At 47.6% G+C, this 16,537-nt stretch overlaps 1 protein-coding gene across 1 annotated transcript in view; it reads right to left on the bottom strand.

Annotated features, from left to right (window-relative positions):
• The window catches only part of col27a1b (collagen, type XXVII, alpha 1b), a 576,392-nt gene that overhangs the window by 57,092 nt on the left and 502,763 nt on the right, over nt 1-16,537 (bottom strand). The window contains exons 43-47 of the mRNA XM_080211775.1: nt 15,182-15,235; nt 12,452-12,505; nt 12,131-12,184; nt 1,527-1,580; nt 875-982 (exon numbers count right to left, since the gene is read on the bottom strand). Of these exons, the coding sequence (XP_080067901.1) occupies nt 875-982; nt 1,527-1,580; nt 12,131-12,184; nt 12,452-12,505; nt 15,182-15,235 (324 nt within the window). The remainder of the gene's footprint in view (nt 1-874; nt 983-1,526; nt 1,581-12,130; nt 12,185-12,451; nt 12,506-15,181; nt 15,236-16,537) is intronic.

Below are 16,537 nucleotides of genomic sequence, written 5' to 3' on the forward strand. Positions count from 1 at the left end.
AACTTGACCATGGGTTACTGACAGGGACGCTGGCAGGATTTATTAACCGAATTGTTGGGAAGTTGAGCTTAAATTGGGAAAAAGACGTATAAAATTGTGTGATGTGTTGGCTGGACTGTTTACTGTGGAAAGAATATCCCACTTCACCTGCACGGTGGCACAATGGTTAGCACTGCCGCCTCACAGCGCCAGGGACCCGGGTTCAATTCCCAGCTTGGGTCACTGTCTGTGGGGAGTCTGCACATTCTCCCCGTGTCTGCGTGGGTTTCCTCCGGGTGCTCCAGTTTCCTCCAAAAGACATGCTGGTTAGGGTGCATTGGCCGTGCTAAATTCTCCCACAGTGGACCCGAACAGGTACTGGAGTGTGGCGACTAGGGGATTTTCACAGTAACTTCATTGCAGTGTTAACGTAACTCTACTTGTGACACTAATAAATAAAATAATAAATAATCACGTGTGGCATTCTTCTTCCTCCTGTTGTGCAAGATTATTCTCAGGCACTGGGATTCAGTGAGTGAGGGTAATTACATGTATCGATGCCTTTATCTCTGGAACGAGAGCTCATCATCTGTGGGTAAGGTGCAGCAAATTTAAAACAGAGTTGAGGAGAAACTGCTTCTCCCAAAGGGTTGTGAATCTGTGGAATTTGCAACCCCAAAGTATGGTGGACACTGGGACAGTGAGTAAAGTTAAGGAGGAGTTAGGCATTTTTAATTGGTAATGGGTTGAAGGGTTATGGGGAGAGGACAGGAAAATGGGGATGAGGAGCATATCAGCCATGATCGAATGGCGGAGCAGACTTGATGGGCCAAATGGCCTAATCCTGCTCCCATATCTTATGAATGTGCGGACTTTGCAAGCAGCAAATTCTGACCTGGGTTCCTGGTTTGCCATTGAATCCGGGAAGTCCGTCCAACCCTGGAGCCCCCTCTTGACCCTGACGACCAACGACACCCCTGGGCCCCGGTGGCCCGACTGGACCCTGTGTGTTAGGCACAGAAAGCAGCAATGAGCTAAACTCAAAAACCTTCGGAATTCCAACAGCGTTAGAACGCGCGAGGCCTAGTCTTGATCTTTACTCTGATTGGCCTTACAATAATCTGTTACTCTATTGGAAATCAGCAGCTTTATAGACTCTTGACATCACCAATGGGCAGAAATTTCCCATCATGCCCAACCCCCACGGGAATCGCAGTGGGGGCGGGGTGGGGGGGGAGAGGGGGCGGACCCTGCAAAGGTCCATTGACCTCGGGTGGGAATGTCCAGCCTTGGAGCGAGCGGGACTGGAGAATCCCGTCCTTTGGAACTGACGTTGTTGCTTTTGGAGTGGGCTAGGATTTTACTGCCCTTCTCCCCCGCACGGTGCTATCGAAATAAAGGGCAGTTTAAGTGGTCCCATTGCCTCCCTGCTGGTCGGAGGTCAGGGATGGGGGAACATATGCCGTGTTAGGGCCCCAAGCTCCTGTCTGTGCTGTAACGATGAATGGGTGTGTAGATGCAGTTGTACATTTACAGACAACACTTACCGGTGGGCCTGGGCTTCCTTGCGCGCCGTGGGAACCGGTTTTGCCCTTCCTTCCCTAAACCAAAGAGAGGAAAGAGATAAAAGAAAGAGAGGCTTGCATTTATGTAGCACCTTCTATAACCGCTGGACATCCCAAAGTATCTGATGTCCAATCAAGCGCGTGTAAGCTGTGGGCGCTGTTGTAGTGTAGGGAACACGAGCGTGTATGCGGCACATGCCCACAATATAACGATGTGAAAATGGCCAGATTAGTGGTGCCAATTGGCCAGAATGCTGGGAATATCAACACCAGGGGCGGCACGGTAGCACAGTGGGTTAGCACTGCTGCTTCACAGCTCCAGGGACCTGGGTTCGATTCCTGGCTCAGGTCACTGTCTGTGTGGAGTTTGCACATTCTCCCCGTGTCTGCGTGGGTTTCCTCCGGGTGTTCCAGTTTCCTCCCACAGTCCAAAGATATGCGGGTTAGGTTGATTGGCCATGCTAAATTTCCCCTTAGTGTACTAGGGTGCTTAGATTAGAGGGATTAGCGGGTAAAATATGTAGGGATATGGGGGTCAGGCCTGGGTGGGATTGTGGTCGGTGCAGACTCGATGGGCCGAAGGGCCTCTTTCTGCACTGTAGGCTCCTATGATTCTACGAACACACATAAATACCAACAGAAACTACAACCCAGAACCAACAGCAATGTGGATTAACCACAGGGGTTACCATAGAAACTAGAAGCAGGAGGAGGCCATTTGGCCCTTGAATCTGCTCTGCCATTCATTACAATCATGGCTGATCATCAAAATTAATATCCTGACCTCCCCCCCCCTTCCCCCCACCCATATCCCTTTAGCCCCAAGTCCCAAATCCAATTTCTTCTTGAAATCAGACAATGTTTGACGCGAGGGGCAAGGTTTAAAGGAGATGCGCGGGGCACGTTTTTTACACAGAGGATGGTGGGTGCCTGGAACTCGCTGCTGGGGGAGATAGACACAGTAAGTAGTTCCCACAACACCAGGTTAAAGTCCGACAGGTTTATTTGGGATTACGAGCTTTCGGAGCGCAGCCCCTTCATCAGGTGAGTGAGGAAGGAGTGAGTTAAGTTGATTCACCTGATGAAGGGGCAGTGCTCCGAAAGCTCGTGATACAAATAGACCTGCTGGGCTTTTAACCTGGTGTTGTGGGACCTCTTACTGTGTCCACCCCAGTCTAACGCCAGCGTCTCCACACTGGGGGAGGTAGTGGAATGACGATAATGACTTTTAAGGGGCATCTTGACAAATGCATGAATAGGATGGGAATAGAGGGATATGGTCTCCCAGTAGGGTAGGGGGTTTAGTTCAGTTGGGCAGCATGGTCGGTGCAGGCTTGGAGGGCCGAAGGGCCTGTTCCTGTGCTGTAATTTTCTCTATTCTTTATTCGTGTGTAGGCCTCAAGTTTTTTCTGTGGGAGTGAATTCCACACACTCACCAACCTCCGGGTGAAGGAATTCCTCCTCACCTCAGTTCTAAAAGGTTTACCCCTTATCCTCAAACTATAACCCCGCTGGTTGTGGACTCCCCTCACCATCGGGAACATTCTTTCTGAATCTTCCCCTTCAGATTCTCTGATTCTGTTCTCTGGTTTTAGCTCGTTACCTCACCACATGTAGCTATGACTATGCAAATCACGGAGCAATACAGCTCATTCAGTGAGTCTGAATTACTGTCTGACACATACACACACTGTAGCCTGGAGCCAGCAGTAGTGATGGGAGAAGCTAGGGGATCAGTAGCACAGTGGTTAGCATTGCTGCCTTACAGCGCCAGGGACCTGGGTTCGATTCCCCGCCTCGGGTCACTGTCTGTGTGGAGTTTGCACATTCTCCCTGTGTCTGCGTGGGTTTCCTCTGGGTGCTCTGGTTTCCTCCCAAGACGTGCTGGTTAGGGTGCATTGGCCGTGCTAAATTCTCCCTCAGCGTACCCGAACAGGCACCGGAGTGTGGCGGCTAGGGGATTTTCACAGTCACTTCATTGCAGTGTGAATGTAAGCCGACTTGTGACATCGATTAACTTTAATGCAAGGTGGATTGGCCATGATAAATGTGCAGGGTTACGGGTATGGTAAGAGTAGGGTTGGACTGGATAGCACACTCTTTCGGATAGTCGTGCAGAATTGATGGGCCAAATAGCCTCCGTCTACACTGTAGAGACTCTGTGTAAACTTTCCTCTCAGGGCATTCAGGAATCTCTCCCGCTCTGACCTCTGTCGAAGGATTTGCAGGGTCACGCTCACCCCTGACTGCCCGTGTTATGAGCGCGCCTTCCTTGGCCATTAAGCCCTGGGGTGGGACTTGGAGCTGGAGCTTCTGGTTCAGAGGCAGGGACACAAAACCACCACACAAGGAATGAGTGGATTATACATTCTACGAATGAAAATTAGATGCAGGAATGATCAGAAAACTTGGCAAAGTAATGGATACTCCCGAGGTATCTCCCCCTAACAGCATTTTAGGGGAATGAATCAATGAAGATATTTTGGAGTGCTTCAACATTGAGCACATGGAAGATATTACACATTCTAATCTCTGACAAAAGGCCTTCTTGTGTAACACTGGCTTCTTTGCAATGAAAGGCTGGTCTTTTAGGCTTGCAATTTTCCCAATTTGTTTTAGTTTTAAGTTTGGTGCCATTCCACATGGATCACATTATAAATTCCAAACTCAGCTCATCCACTACTAACTCAGAGGACAGAACATAAGAACATAAGAAATAGGAGCAGGAGTAGGCCATCTAGCCCTTCGAGCCTGCCCCGCCATTCAATAAGATCATGGCTGATCTGAAGTGGCTCAGTTCCACTTTCCCGCTCTCTCCCCATAACCCTTAATTCCCTTGCCTACCAAAAACCTATCTACCCGTGACTTAAATATATTTAGCGAGGCAGCCTCCACCACTTCAACGGGCAGAGAATTCCAGAGATTCGCCACCCTTTGAGTGAAGAAGTTCCTCCTCAACTCCGTTCTAAACCGCCTCCCCCCCTTATCTTGAGGCTGTGCCCTCTAGTCTTGCTGTCCTTTCCGAGTGGGAAGAACCTCTCCACCTCTGATAGTGGAGCTGGGGCGGCATGATGGCACAGTAGTCAGCACTGCTGCCTCACAGCGCCAGGGACCTGGGTTCGATTCCCAGCTTGGGTCACCGTCTGTGCGGAATTTGCATGTTCTCCCCGTGTCGGCGTGGGTTTCCTCTGGGTGCTCCAGTTTTAAGAACAAAGAAAATTACAGCACAGGAACAGGCCCTTCGGCCCTCCAAGCCTCCACCGACCAGGCTGCCCGACTGAACTAAACCCCCTACCCTTCCAGGGATCATATCCCTCCGTTCCCATTCTATTCATGTATTTCTCACTATCGTTTCTACTTCCACTACCTCCCCCCGGCAGTGAGTTCCAGGCACCCGCCGCCCTCTGTGTAAAAAACTTGCCTCGTACATCTTCTTTAAACCTTGCCCCTCGCACCTTAAACCTGTGCCCCTTAGTAATTGACTCTTCCACCCTGGGAAAAAGCTTCTGACTATCCACTCTGTCCATGCCCCTCATAATCTTGTAGACTTCTATCAGGTCTCCCCTCAACCTCTGTCATTCCAGGGAGAACAAACCAACCTCCCCTCATAGCTAATGCCCTCCATACCAGGCAACACCCTGGTAAATCTTTTCTGTATCCTCTCCAAAGCCTCCACATCCTTCTGGTAGTGTGGCGACTAGAATTGAACACTATATTCCAAGTGTGTCCTAACTAAGGTTCTATACATGAGTCTGCATGTGTCTGCATGGGTTTCCTCTGGATGCTCTGGTTTCCTCCCACAGTGCAAAGATGTTTGGGTTACATCATGCTAAATTGCCCCTTAATATCAGGGGGACTAGCTAGGCTAAACGCATAGGGTTATGGGGATAGTGTCCGGGTGGGATTGTGGTCGGTGCAGACTCGATGGGCCGAATGGCCTCCCTTTGCACTGCAGGATTCTATGATTCTGCGTTACATATTTCAAATCTCTGACAAGAGGCATTTTTGTGTAACGTTGGGCTTCTTTGCAATGAAAGGCTGATCTTCTTGGCTTGTAGACAGCAATAGTGATGGGAGAAGCTAGGGCATAGGTGGCACAGTGGTCAGCACAGCTGCCTCACAGCGCCAGGGACTTGGGTTCGATTCCCAGCTTGGGTCACTGTCTGCGTGGAGTCTGCACATTCTCCCCGTGTCCGCGTGGGTTTCCTCCGGGTGCTCTGGTTTCCTCCCACAGTCCAATTGTGGCGCCATTCCCCATGGATCACATTATGCATTCCAAACTGAGTCCATTCTCTGCAGGTTGGCTAACTGGCAGGAGAATGGAGCGGGGGTGATTGCAACAGGGGAGAGGGGTTTGTAATTAGTGAGTAAGAAAACTGAACACTGGTGTTCGGGGTAAGTTTTTCACTCAGAGGGTGGTGAGTGAGTGGAATCGGCTGCCGTCGGTGGTGGTAGAGGCGAACTCACTGGGGTCTTTTAAAAGACTTCTGGATGAGTACATGGGATCTAATGGGATTAGGAGTTACGGATAGTTCTATGGCTTGGTAGGTACAGATGTGATCGGCGCAACTTGTGGGCCGAAGGGCCTGTTTGTGCTGTAGTGTTCTATGTTCTATGTAAGCACCATAGAGGGATTTGGGAGCACTTAAACCCGTTTCAATCTTTCGTTGCTGCTAAACTGCCCTCGGTCACAACCCGACACTAAGTTTGAAACACAATTCTTCCCAGGTGGACGACCACTGTCCGGTATCTGAATAGATTTTAGTGTAGAGCGATTAAGTTTCAGAGCTGAGTGGCAATCCATGCATGAATTGAGGACTGAAATCTTGATGTGGGACTACAATGGTCACGTCTAATACTCCATTGTTGCTGAAAAGGGGCAAATGCTGTTGAAGTTTTGCACCTTGGACGCATCAGATCAGATTCACAAAATATCAAGTGACAACAATTTATACTGCATGAGAAGAGAGTGGCAAGCGAATGTCAGTGTCCAATATTAGAAGTGATTCCACAGTTGGACAGCACCTGCTAAACAACCCTGATTGTGCTAAGAAATACACTGGCAGCAAATTTAAGATTATTAGTCAGGTTCACAGTGTGGCTCACTTTCCTGTGTGAGAAGCTACATATATTCACGGACAGGGTGCTTTGTAGACAGAAGGAGCATGTCCATACTTTGTGCCTTTTTCAGCTAAACGGAAGCCTGGGGACCAGCCTTTCACTGGTTCATCCCTCTTGGCAATGCCTTGACCAAGTAGGGTCAACTTTCCCGATTTGAATCTAACCAAAAGCTTGGCAGTGGCCTAGTGATGTTGTTGCTGGACGAGGAATCCAGAGACCCAGGGTAATGCTCTGGGGAACCAGGTTCAAATCCTGCTGTGGCAAATGCTGAAATTTGGTATTAAGACTTTACTTTTTTTCTATTCATTCATGGGACATGGGCATCATTGGATGGCCAGCATTTATTGGACATCCTTAGTTGCTGAGGGCGGTTAAGAATCAACCACATCACTGTGGCTCTGGAGTCATATATAGGCCACACCAGGTAAGGACGGCAGATTTCCTTCCCTTAAGGGCATTAGTGAACCAGATGGGTTTTTCCAGCAATCGACAATGGTTTCCTGGTTAACACTAGATTCTTAATTCCAGATATTTTTTATTGAATTCAAATTCTACCATTTGCTGTGGTGGGATTTGAACCCATGCGCCCAGAACATGAGTTTCTGGATTAACAGTTTAGCAATAATACCACCAAGCCATCGCCGCCCCATGACCATGCAACCATTGTCGATTATTGTTAAAAACCCATCTGGTTCACTAATGTCCTTTAGGGAAGGAAATCTGCTGTCCTTACCCGGTCTGGCCTACATGTGACTCCAGACCCACAGCAATGTGGTTGAGTCTTAACTGCCCTTAGGGATGGGCAGTAAATACTGGCCAGTCAGTGACGCCCACATCCCATGAATCAATAAAAAAAAAGTTAACTGTGCCCTGGTGCATTCTCCATGACAACACCTTTACCAATTAGAGTCTACTTGCCGACCAATCGACATTGTCTTTTCACGCAGTACATTATTGTTCCCTTTACACTGGAATGCTTGCAAATCCTCCTGATGAGTGCAAGATACTCAAGTTCTGTAGCACCAGATGACCAATCAGAATACTCCAAACATGTATATCAAGTGGAAAATGTGGACATTACAATGGTGGCTGACTGACCTGAACTCCAGAGTGAGGATGTGTTCAAGGTCTAGGTTTTCTAATTGATTGAAGTTCAGGAAAGTTACTCCGAACCTTTATAAAACCCTGGTTAGATCACTACCAGAGTACAGCATTCAGTTCTGGTCACCATAAGTTAGGTGAGGTTTCTGGAGGTGTACGTTATATGAGGTATCTGGAGAAGGTGCAGGGGAGGATTTACTGGGATGAAAGATATTAGAGCCAACGTGAGGTTGGAGAAGCTGGAGTTGTTAACCTTGGAGCAAAGGAGATTGGGAGGCAATAGAAAAGTGGACAAGTTAATGAAAGATTTAGACAATGTAGACAAGGGAGAGCTGTTCCTATTGCTGATGATACAAGGACTGGGGGCACAGACCTAAGCCTTTGGCCAAGAGATACAGAGAAGTGAGGAAGGATGGCACGGTGACACAATGGTGGCATTGCTGTATCACAGCACCAGGGATCTGGGTTCAATTTCGGTCTTGGGTGAATGGGAGCATGTTCTCCCCGTATCTGCGTGGGTTTCCTCTGGGTGCTCTGGTTTCTTTTACACAGTCGAAAGATGTAAGCATTAGGGGGGACTGGCCATTCTAGATTGTCCCTTAGTGTCCAAAGATGTGTCGGTTATGGGTAAATATGTGGGGTTACTTGGATATGGCCCGGTTGGGATGTGGTGTTGGAGAGTCCGTGGAAACTTGATGGGCTGAATGGCCTCCTTCTGCACATAGGGATTCTAAGAATTTCATTATGCAGCGAGCGGTAACTCACTACGCATGAGGTGGTGGGGGGAGGGGGTGGGGGGGTGGTTTGAGATGGAGATAATGAATGATCTCAAGAGGAAATTGGATGGACACTTGAAGGAAATAAGCTTGCAGGGCTACAGGGATAAAGCCAGAAAGTGAGACTGACTAGATTGCTCTATAGAGATCTGGCAGGGAGATGATGGGCTAAGTAGCTTCTATACATGTTGTAGTGCTGGAATGATGTGGTAGCAGATTGTACTTTGCACATCCGAACTCCCAATCGCGCCCAAGGTCCCAAAATATCTCAGGTACATACCACGTAGAAAGACGGAGAAAGTCACTTTAAATGATAACTATAGGCCGCTTAGCTTAACTTCTGTAGTAGGGGAAAATGCTTGAATCTATCATCAAGGAAGAAATAGCGAGACATCTGGATATAAATTGTCCCATTGGTAAGACGCAGCATGGGTTTTTGAAGGGAAGGTTATGTTTGACTAATTTGGTGGAATTCTTTGAGAACGTTACATGTGCAGTGGACAATGGGGAACCTGTGCATGTGGTGTATCTAGATTTCCTGAAAGCATTTGACAAGGTGTTGCAACCAAAGACTGTTACATGAGGTGCATGGTGTTACGGGTGATGTATTAGCACGGACAGAGGATTGGTTAACTAACAGCAAGCAAAGAGTGAGGGTAAATGGGTTTTTCTGGTTGGCAATCAGTGACTAGTAGTGTGCCTCAGGGATTAGTGTTAGGACTGCAATTGTTTACGATTTATGTAGATGATTTGGAGTTGAGGACCAAGTGTAGTGTGTCAAAATTCGTAGATAACACTAAGACAGATGGAAGAGCAAAGTGTACAGAGGACGCTGAAAATCTGCAAAGGGATATAGACAGTCTAAGTGAGTGGGCGTGGGTCTGGCAGATGGGATACAATGTTGTTAAATGTGAGGTCATCCATTTTGACAGGAATAACAGCAAAATGGACTATTATTTAAATGGTACAAAATTGCAGTGTGCTGCTGTGCCGAGGGACCTGGGTGTCCTCGTGCAGGAATCTCAAGGAGTTGGTTTGTAGATGCAGCAGGTAATTAAGAAGGCAAATGAAATTTTGTCCTTCATTGCTAGAGGGATGGAGTTTAAAAACAGTGAGGTTATGTTGCAGCTGTATAAGGTGCTAGTGAGGCCACACCTGGAATACTGTGTACAGTTTTGGTCTCCTTACTTGAGAAAGGATAGACTGGCACTGGAGGGTGGCGGGGGGGGCACTGCAGAGGAGATTCACTAGGTTGATTCTGGAGTTGAGAGGATTGGCTTATGAGGAGAGACTGAGACTATACTCATTGGAACTCAGAAGAATGAGGGGAGATCTTATAGAAACATATAAGATAATGAAGGGAATAGATAAGATAGAAGCAGGGAAGTTGTTTCCACTGGTGGGTGAAACTAGAACTAGGGGGCATGGCCTCAAAATAAGGGGGAGCAGATTTAGGACTGAGTTGAGGAGCAACTTCTTCACCCAAAGGGATGTAAATCTGTGGAATTCCCTATCCAGGGAATCAGCCATGACTCAATAAGATCAGCCATGATCTTATTGAATGGCAGAGCAGACTCGAGGGGCCAGATGGCCTACTCCTGCTCCTGGTTCTTATGTTCTTATTTAAATAAACATAGAAACTTATAAAATTCTAACAGGGTTAGACAGGGTAGAAAGAATGTTCCCGATGGTGGGGGAGTCCAGAACTAGGGGTCATAGTTTGAGGATAAGGGGGTAAACCTTTTAGAACTGAGGTGAGGGGAAATTTCTTCACCCAGAGGGTGGTGAATGTGTGGAATTCACTCCCACAGAATGTAGCTGAGGCCAAAACGTGAGATTTCAAGAAGAAATTAGATATAGCTCCAGGGGCTAAAGGGATCAAAGGGAAGGGGGGGATCGGGATATTGAATTTGATGGTCAGGTATGATCAAAATGAACAGCAGAGCAGGCTTGAAGGGCTGAGTGGCCTGCTCTTGTTTCTACTTTCTATGTTTCTGTGTTGAAGGAAAGTCAGCCACACCTCAATTCTGTGGAGATTGGATGTCACACTAACTGGAAGCTAATGTGTAACAGGGATCGGCGGTGATCATTTTTCCCTCAGTTAGGAATTCTTTGCACCTTCTGGTGAAGAGAATATTCCTGCCAAGCCCAAAGGATGCATTGTGTTTTGGCTCTGCCCCGGTTTTAGCCATGACGTCTCATTCAATAAACCGCTGACTGTTAATGGAACGACCATACACAACATTACTCTCATGCCAATCCCAGTCTGACCTGCCAAACAAGTGCTCTCTCATTATTCCTGGCACAGAATGCAAATAGCAGTGTTCTGTAGGATAGGAATTGGCTGTTGTTTCTCTGTAAGAGCTTCTCTTATGTCAGCAGACCCCTTACGTCATGCCAAGCGAGGGGGACACCTCAGATAGCATCACCCCCCCAGTCAGAGGGCTAGCAGTCAGTAGTGCCATCATTAGCAATGGCCATGTCAGGTAAGTAAGGTCTGGGGGGGTGCCAGGTTCTGATGAGGGTGGTGGGGTTGCCACTGAGGATAGTGATGTCCTCTCTGGGCCAAGGAGTGTGCAAATGGAAGACCCTCCCCTGAGCGCACTAGGAGTGTGTCTGGGCTTAGCCCTCCATAGAATCCCTACGGTACAGAAGGAGGCCATTTGGCCCATCAAATCTGCATTGATTCTCTGACAGAGCATCTTACTCGGGGCTTATCCCAATGTATTTACGGCACTAATTCCCATATACATCTTGGGGGCAATTTAGCATGGCCAAACCACCTAACCTGCTCATCTTTGAACACTAAGGGGCAATTTAGCATGGTCAAACCACCAAACCTTCATATCAATAGACACTAAGGGGCAATTTAGCATGACCAATCCACCTTACCTGCACATATTTGGACACTAAGGGACAATTTAGCATGACCAATCCACCTTACCTACACATGTTTGGACACTAAGGGACAATTTAGCATGGCCAATCCACCTTACCTACACATGTTTGGACACTAAGGGACAATCTAGCATGGCCAATCCACCTTACCTACACATGTTTGGACACTAAGGGACAATTTAGCATGGCCAATCCACCTAACCAACAGTCTTTCAGAGGAACCTGAGCATCCGGAGGAAACCCAAGCATATATGGGGAAAATGTGCAAATTCCACACAGACAGTCACCCGAGGCTGGAATTGAACCTGGGTCCCCGGTGCTTTGAGGCAGCAGTGCCAACCACTGTGCCATCATAGTGCCCACCAGTAGAAAAACTGGTGATCAAATCAGTCAAGAAGTGAGCACATTGTTGGGGTCATTACCAGGAGGACAAAGGTGGGAACTGGAAGAATTAATTTTGCACAGCTATTAGAACGCGGAATGCTTTGTCACAAGTGGTTCTTGAGGCGACACTTAAGAAGCCACTTGAAATGGAACTGAATATTTATCTTTAAAAGGGCAATCAGTGTGTACTGGGCACAAACAGAGAAACCAGAACAAGTGCAACAATCCCAGTCACTTGCTCTCGGTTGGTCGGTTTCCGCTGTTGGGATTAACTACAGGACACAAAGTTGAATTGTAGTCACTTACCTCTTGCCCCTTAGAACCTTTCACACCTGGTTTACCTGGGGGTCCAGGGTTACCCTACAAGTTCCAAACAAACAATTAGAGGAATTATCTGTAAAGCTATACCCGGTGTAAGTCAGCGATTTTCGCAACATAAAATGTGGAATCAATTACTCTGACGCTTCCCATCCAGACAAACTCTCCTCCCACCGCCCAAGTAACTCAAAACTTGTGGTTCGCATAGCAGGATGAATGAACGCCAACACTCTAATGAAGTGAAACTTTAAACTCAGGGGGCATTTACACCAGCTTGTGGGCTTTTATGAAGTTTTAATCGGCGCTTACCGGTAAACCTTGCTGGCCGGGTTTCCCTCTCTCGCCATCCAACCCTTGCTGACCCTGTAAATAAACAGATGCCAGTTAATGCCAACATGCCAACTCTTACTGAGTTCATATTGCTTTGGGCATTTTAAATTCTAACAAGAAGGCAGCGCCCGCCGCTCTCTTCAAACGCGCAGATAATTTTATAAAAAATTGAGGTCGCACAGCGTGACTAGTTCCCTAATTGCATGACTAGTTCCCTAATTGTGGAGTTGAGAGGGTTGGCTTATGAGGAGAGACTGAGTAGACTGGGGCTATACTCACTGGAATTCAGAAGAATGAGGGGAGGTCTTATAGAAACATAGAAGACTATGGAATTATAAATTGCCCCGTAGTGTCAGGGGGATCAGCTAGGGTAAATGCATGGGCTTATGGGGATAGGACCTGGGTGGGATTGAGGTCAGTGCCGACTTGATGGGCTGAATGGCCTCCCTTTGCACTGTAGGATTCTATGAATCAAATCATTATGAAGGGAATAGATAAGGCAGAAACGGGGAGGTTGTTCCCATTGGATCAGAGCAAATTACTGCGGATGCTGGAATCTGAAACCAAAAGGGAAAATGCTGGAAAATCTCAGCAGGTCTGGCAGCATTTGTAAGGAGAGAAAAGAGCTGACATTTCGAGTCCAGACGACCCTTTGTCAAAACTTTGACAGATTCACCAGGGTGTTTCCACTGGCGGGTGAAACTAGAACTAGGGGGTATGGCCTCAAAATAAGGGGGAGCAGATTTAGGACTGAGCTGAGGAGGAACTTCTTCACACAAAGGGTTGTGAATCTGTGGAATTCCCTGCCCAGTGAAGCAGTTGAGGCTACCTCATTGAATGTTTTTAAGGCAAGGATAGATTTTTGAACAGTAAAGGAATTGAGGGTTATGGTGAGCGGGTGGGTAAGTGGAGCTGAGTCCATGAAAGTATCAACCATGATCTTATTGAATAGTGGGGCAGGCTCGAGGGGCTAGATGGCCTACTCCTGCTCCTAATTCTTATGTTCTTATTTAAATAAACATAGAAACTTATAAAATTCTAACAGGGTAGGAAGAATGTTCCTGATGGTGGGGGAGTCCAGAACTAGGGGTCATAGTTTGAGGATAAGGGCTAAACCTTTTAGAACTGAGGTGAGGGGAAATTTCTTCACCCAGAGAGTGGTGAATGTGTGGAATTCACTCCCTACTAGATGGCCTACTCCTGCTCCTAGTTCTTATATTCTGATTGTGTCCTCAAGCAATATCCAGTTCACTGATGTCCTTTAGGAAAGGAAATCTGCTGTCCTTAACGCCGCACTCTCCCAACAGATTGAGAGGAGATTCATCCAGTCAGTGTGGCTGGCTCAAACACAGATCGCTGAGTTTATTGGACAGTTTGCTAACCCATACCATCACTCAGCATTCAGTATATTGGCAGGTTTCTCTCTCCTGTTTTAATCGTTCCACCATTGACGGCCAGGCCTTCAGTTGCCAAGACCCCGAGCTCTGGAATTCCCTCCTTAAACTCCTCTGTCTCTCTTTCTCTCTCTCACTTTCTCTTTCTCTCTTTCCGCCTCTCTCCCTCACTCTCCCCACTTTTAAAACCCTTCAAAGAAGCCACCTCTTTCACCAGGTTTTTTTTGGTCAACTGTCCAGATATCTCTTTATGTGTCTCGGTGACAAATTCTGTTCGATTCTCGCTCCTCTGAAGCTGCCTGGGACATTTTTCGAAGTTAAAGGCGCTATATAAATACAGGTTGCTGTTGTTTGCTCTCTGAGTTTGCTGTCAGTGTTTTCACAATCAAATGCTCTGATTGGAAATTTGATCAATGCACCAGACCCCCTCACAGCTGAAGGTAACATTCAACTGCTCTTTCGCCCAGGAATTGATGAGTGTAATATTTTGCAACTCAGTGATTAGGGAGCACAGGGACAAACTCTGCAACTGTGTTAAAGTGACACAGTAATTAGCACTGCTGCCTCACAGCACCAGGGACCTGGGTTCAATTCCGGTCTTGGATCGCTGTCTGTTGAAATCTGCACGTTCTCCCTGTGATTTCCTCCGGGTGCTCCGGTTTCTTCCCACAGTCCAAAGATGTGCAGGTTAGGGGGTTTAGCAATGGTAAATTATCCCTTAGCATCGAAAGATGTTCAAGTTAGATGGTTAGGCCATAGTAAATTGTCTCTTAGTGTCCAACAATGTGCAGGTTTGATGTATTGGCCATGCTAAATTTCCCCTTAGTGTCCAAAGATGTGCAAGTCAGGTGGATTGGCCATGCTAAATTGCCCCTCAGTGTTCAAAGATGGGCAGGTTAGGTAGATTTGCTGTGCTAAATTGCCTCTTAGTGTCCAAAGATGTGTAGGTTAGGTGGATTGGTCATGCTAAATTGCCCTTTAGTGTCCAGGGATGTGTAGGTTAGATGGATTGGTCATGCTAAATTGCCCATTAGTGTCCAAAGATATGCAGGTTAGGTGGATTGGCCATGCTAAGTGTGTGGGGTTGCAGTGATGCATTGCTGTGTAAGATGCTCTTTTGCAGGGTTGGTGCAGACCCAATGGGCTGAATGGCCTCCTTCTGCACTGTAGGGATTCTACATGTAAGCTTCACTGGCGCTTTAAATTGTGTAAAAAGGAGTCTAGGGTGACAGCCATTCACTGAAACAAGACACAGACAGGGGTGGCCAGGAGGGTGGGGATAGATCGACACTGGCAGAAATGATAAATAACCTACAATATAGCCGGGATCTCCAGGATCGCCTCTGTCTCCTCGGTCCCCAACAGGGCCCTGTGAAAATAACACACACACACACACACATCGGTTAGTTGAGTTTTATCTCCTCTCCCACAATGCCGACCATCGATATTCCCGGGAATTTAGAAGAATGTGAGACGATTGATTTGGGAAATGAGAGGGTCAATGCTGAAAAAGTGTTTACCCTGAGAATCTAAAACTCAGGCTCACAATCCCAGAATAACAGATTGGTCATTTAGACTAGGGGTGAAGAAGGGGGGCGATTGTGGGGTAAATACACGGGGTTACAGGGAGAGGGTCTGGTGTGGTGAACTGTCAGAGAGCCAGCGCAGGCCTGATGGGCTGAAAGGCCTCCTTTTGCACTGTAGAAATTTTATCCAATGATTCAGGGTCAGTGCTGAGGGAGCGCCGCACTGTCAGAGGGTCAGTGCTGAGGGAGTGCCGCACTGTCAGAGGGTCAGTGCTGAGAGAGTGCCGCACTGTCAGAGGGTCAGTGCTGAGGGAGCGCCGCACTGTCAGAGGGTCAGTGCTGAGGGAGTGCCGCACTGTCAGAGGGTCAGTGCTGAGGGAGTGCCGCACTGTCAGAGGGTCAGTGCTGAGGGAGTGCTGCACTGTCAGACAGTCAGTACTGAGGGAGTGCCGCACTGTCAGAGGGTCAGTGCCGAGGGAGTGCTGCACTGCCTATGGATGAGCCACTAAACCAATGGGGGTGAAGAAGAGTCAGGAAAGTCTCCCCCAGACCCTCAATGTTTACACCTCAATCAACACCAGAAAATCACATAGCTGTTATGTGGCATCTTACTGTGCCATGATTCTGACATTACAACAATGGTTCAAAAGTACTTAGGAGTGGAATGGCGGCGGCACGGTGGTTAGCACTGCTGCCTTACAGTGCCAGGAACCCGGGTTCAATTCCCAGCTTGGGTCACTGTCTGTGTGGAGTCTGCACATCCTCCCCATGTCTGCATGAGTTTCCTCCAGGTGCTCCGGTTTCCTCCCATAGTCTGAAAGACGTGCAGGTTAGGGTGCATTGACCGTGCTGAATTCTCCCTCTGTGTACCTGAACAGGCTCTGGAGTGTGGTGACTAGGGGATTTTCACAGTAACTTCATTGCAGTGTTAATGTAAGCCTACTTCTGACATGAATAAGCAAACTTTTTTTTGCTTTGAGAGATGTGGTGGTTGTGAAAGGTGCTACATAAATGCAGGTCTTTGTTCTTTGCTGTTTGTGGGATCTTGCTGTGTGTAATGTGGCCACTGCATCACAGCAGTGATTGGACTTCATTGGCTGAGAAGCACTTTGAGCGCAGTGGCCCTGAGAGGTGCCATAGAAATG

Source organism: Carcharhinus amblyrhynchos, chromosome 25 (genome assembly GCF_965287045.1).
Source record: "Carcharhinus amblyrhynchos chromosome 25, sCarAmb.v2.hapA, whole genome shotgun sequence".
Classification (NCBI taxonomy): domain Eukaryota; kingdom Metazoa; phylum Chordata; class Chondrichthyes; order Carcharhiniformes; family Carcharhinidae; genus Carcharhinus; species Carcharhinus amblyrhynchos.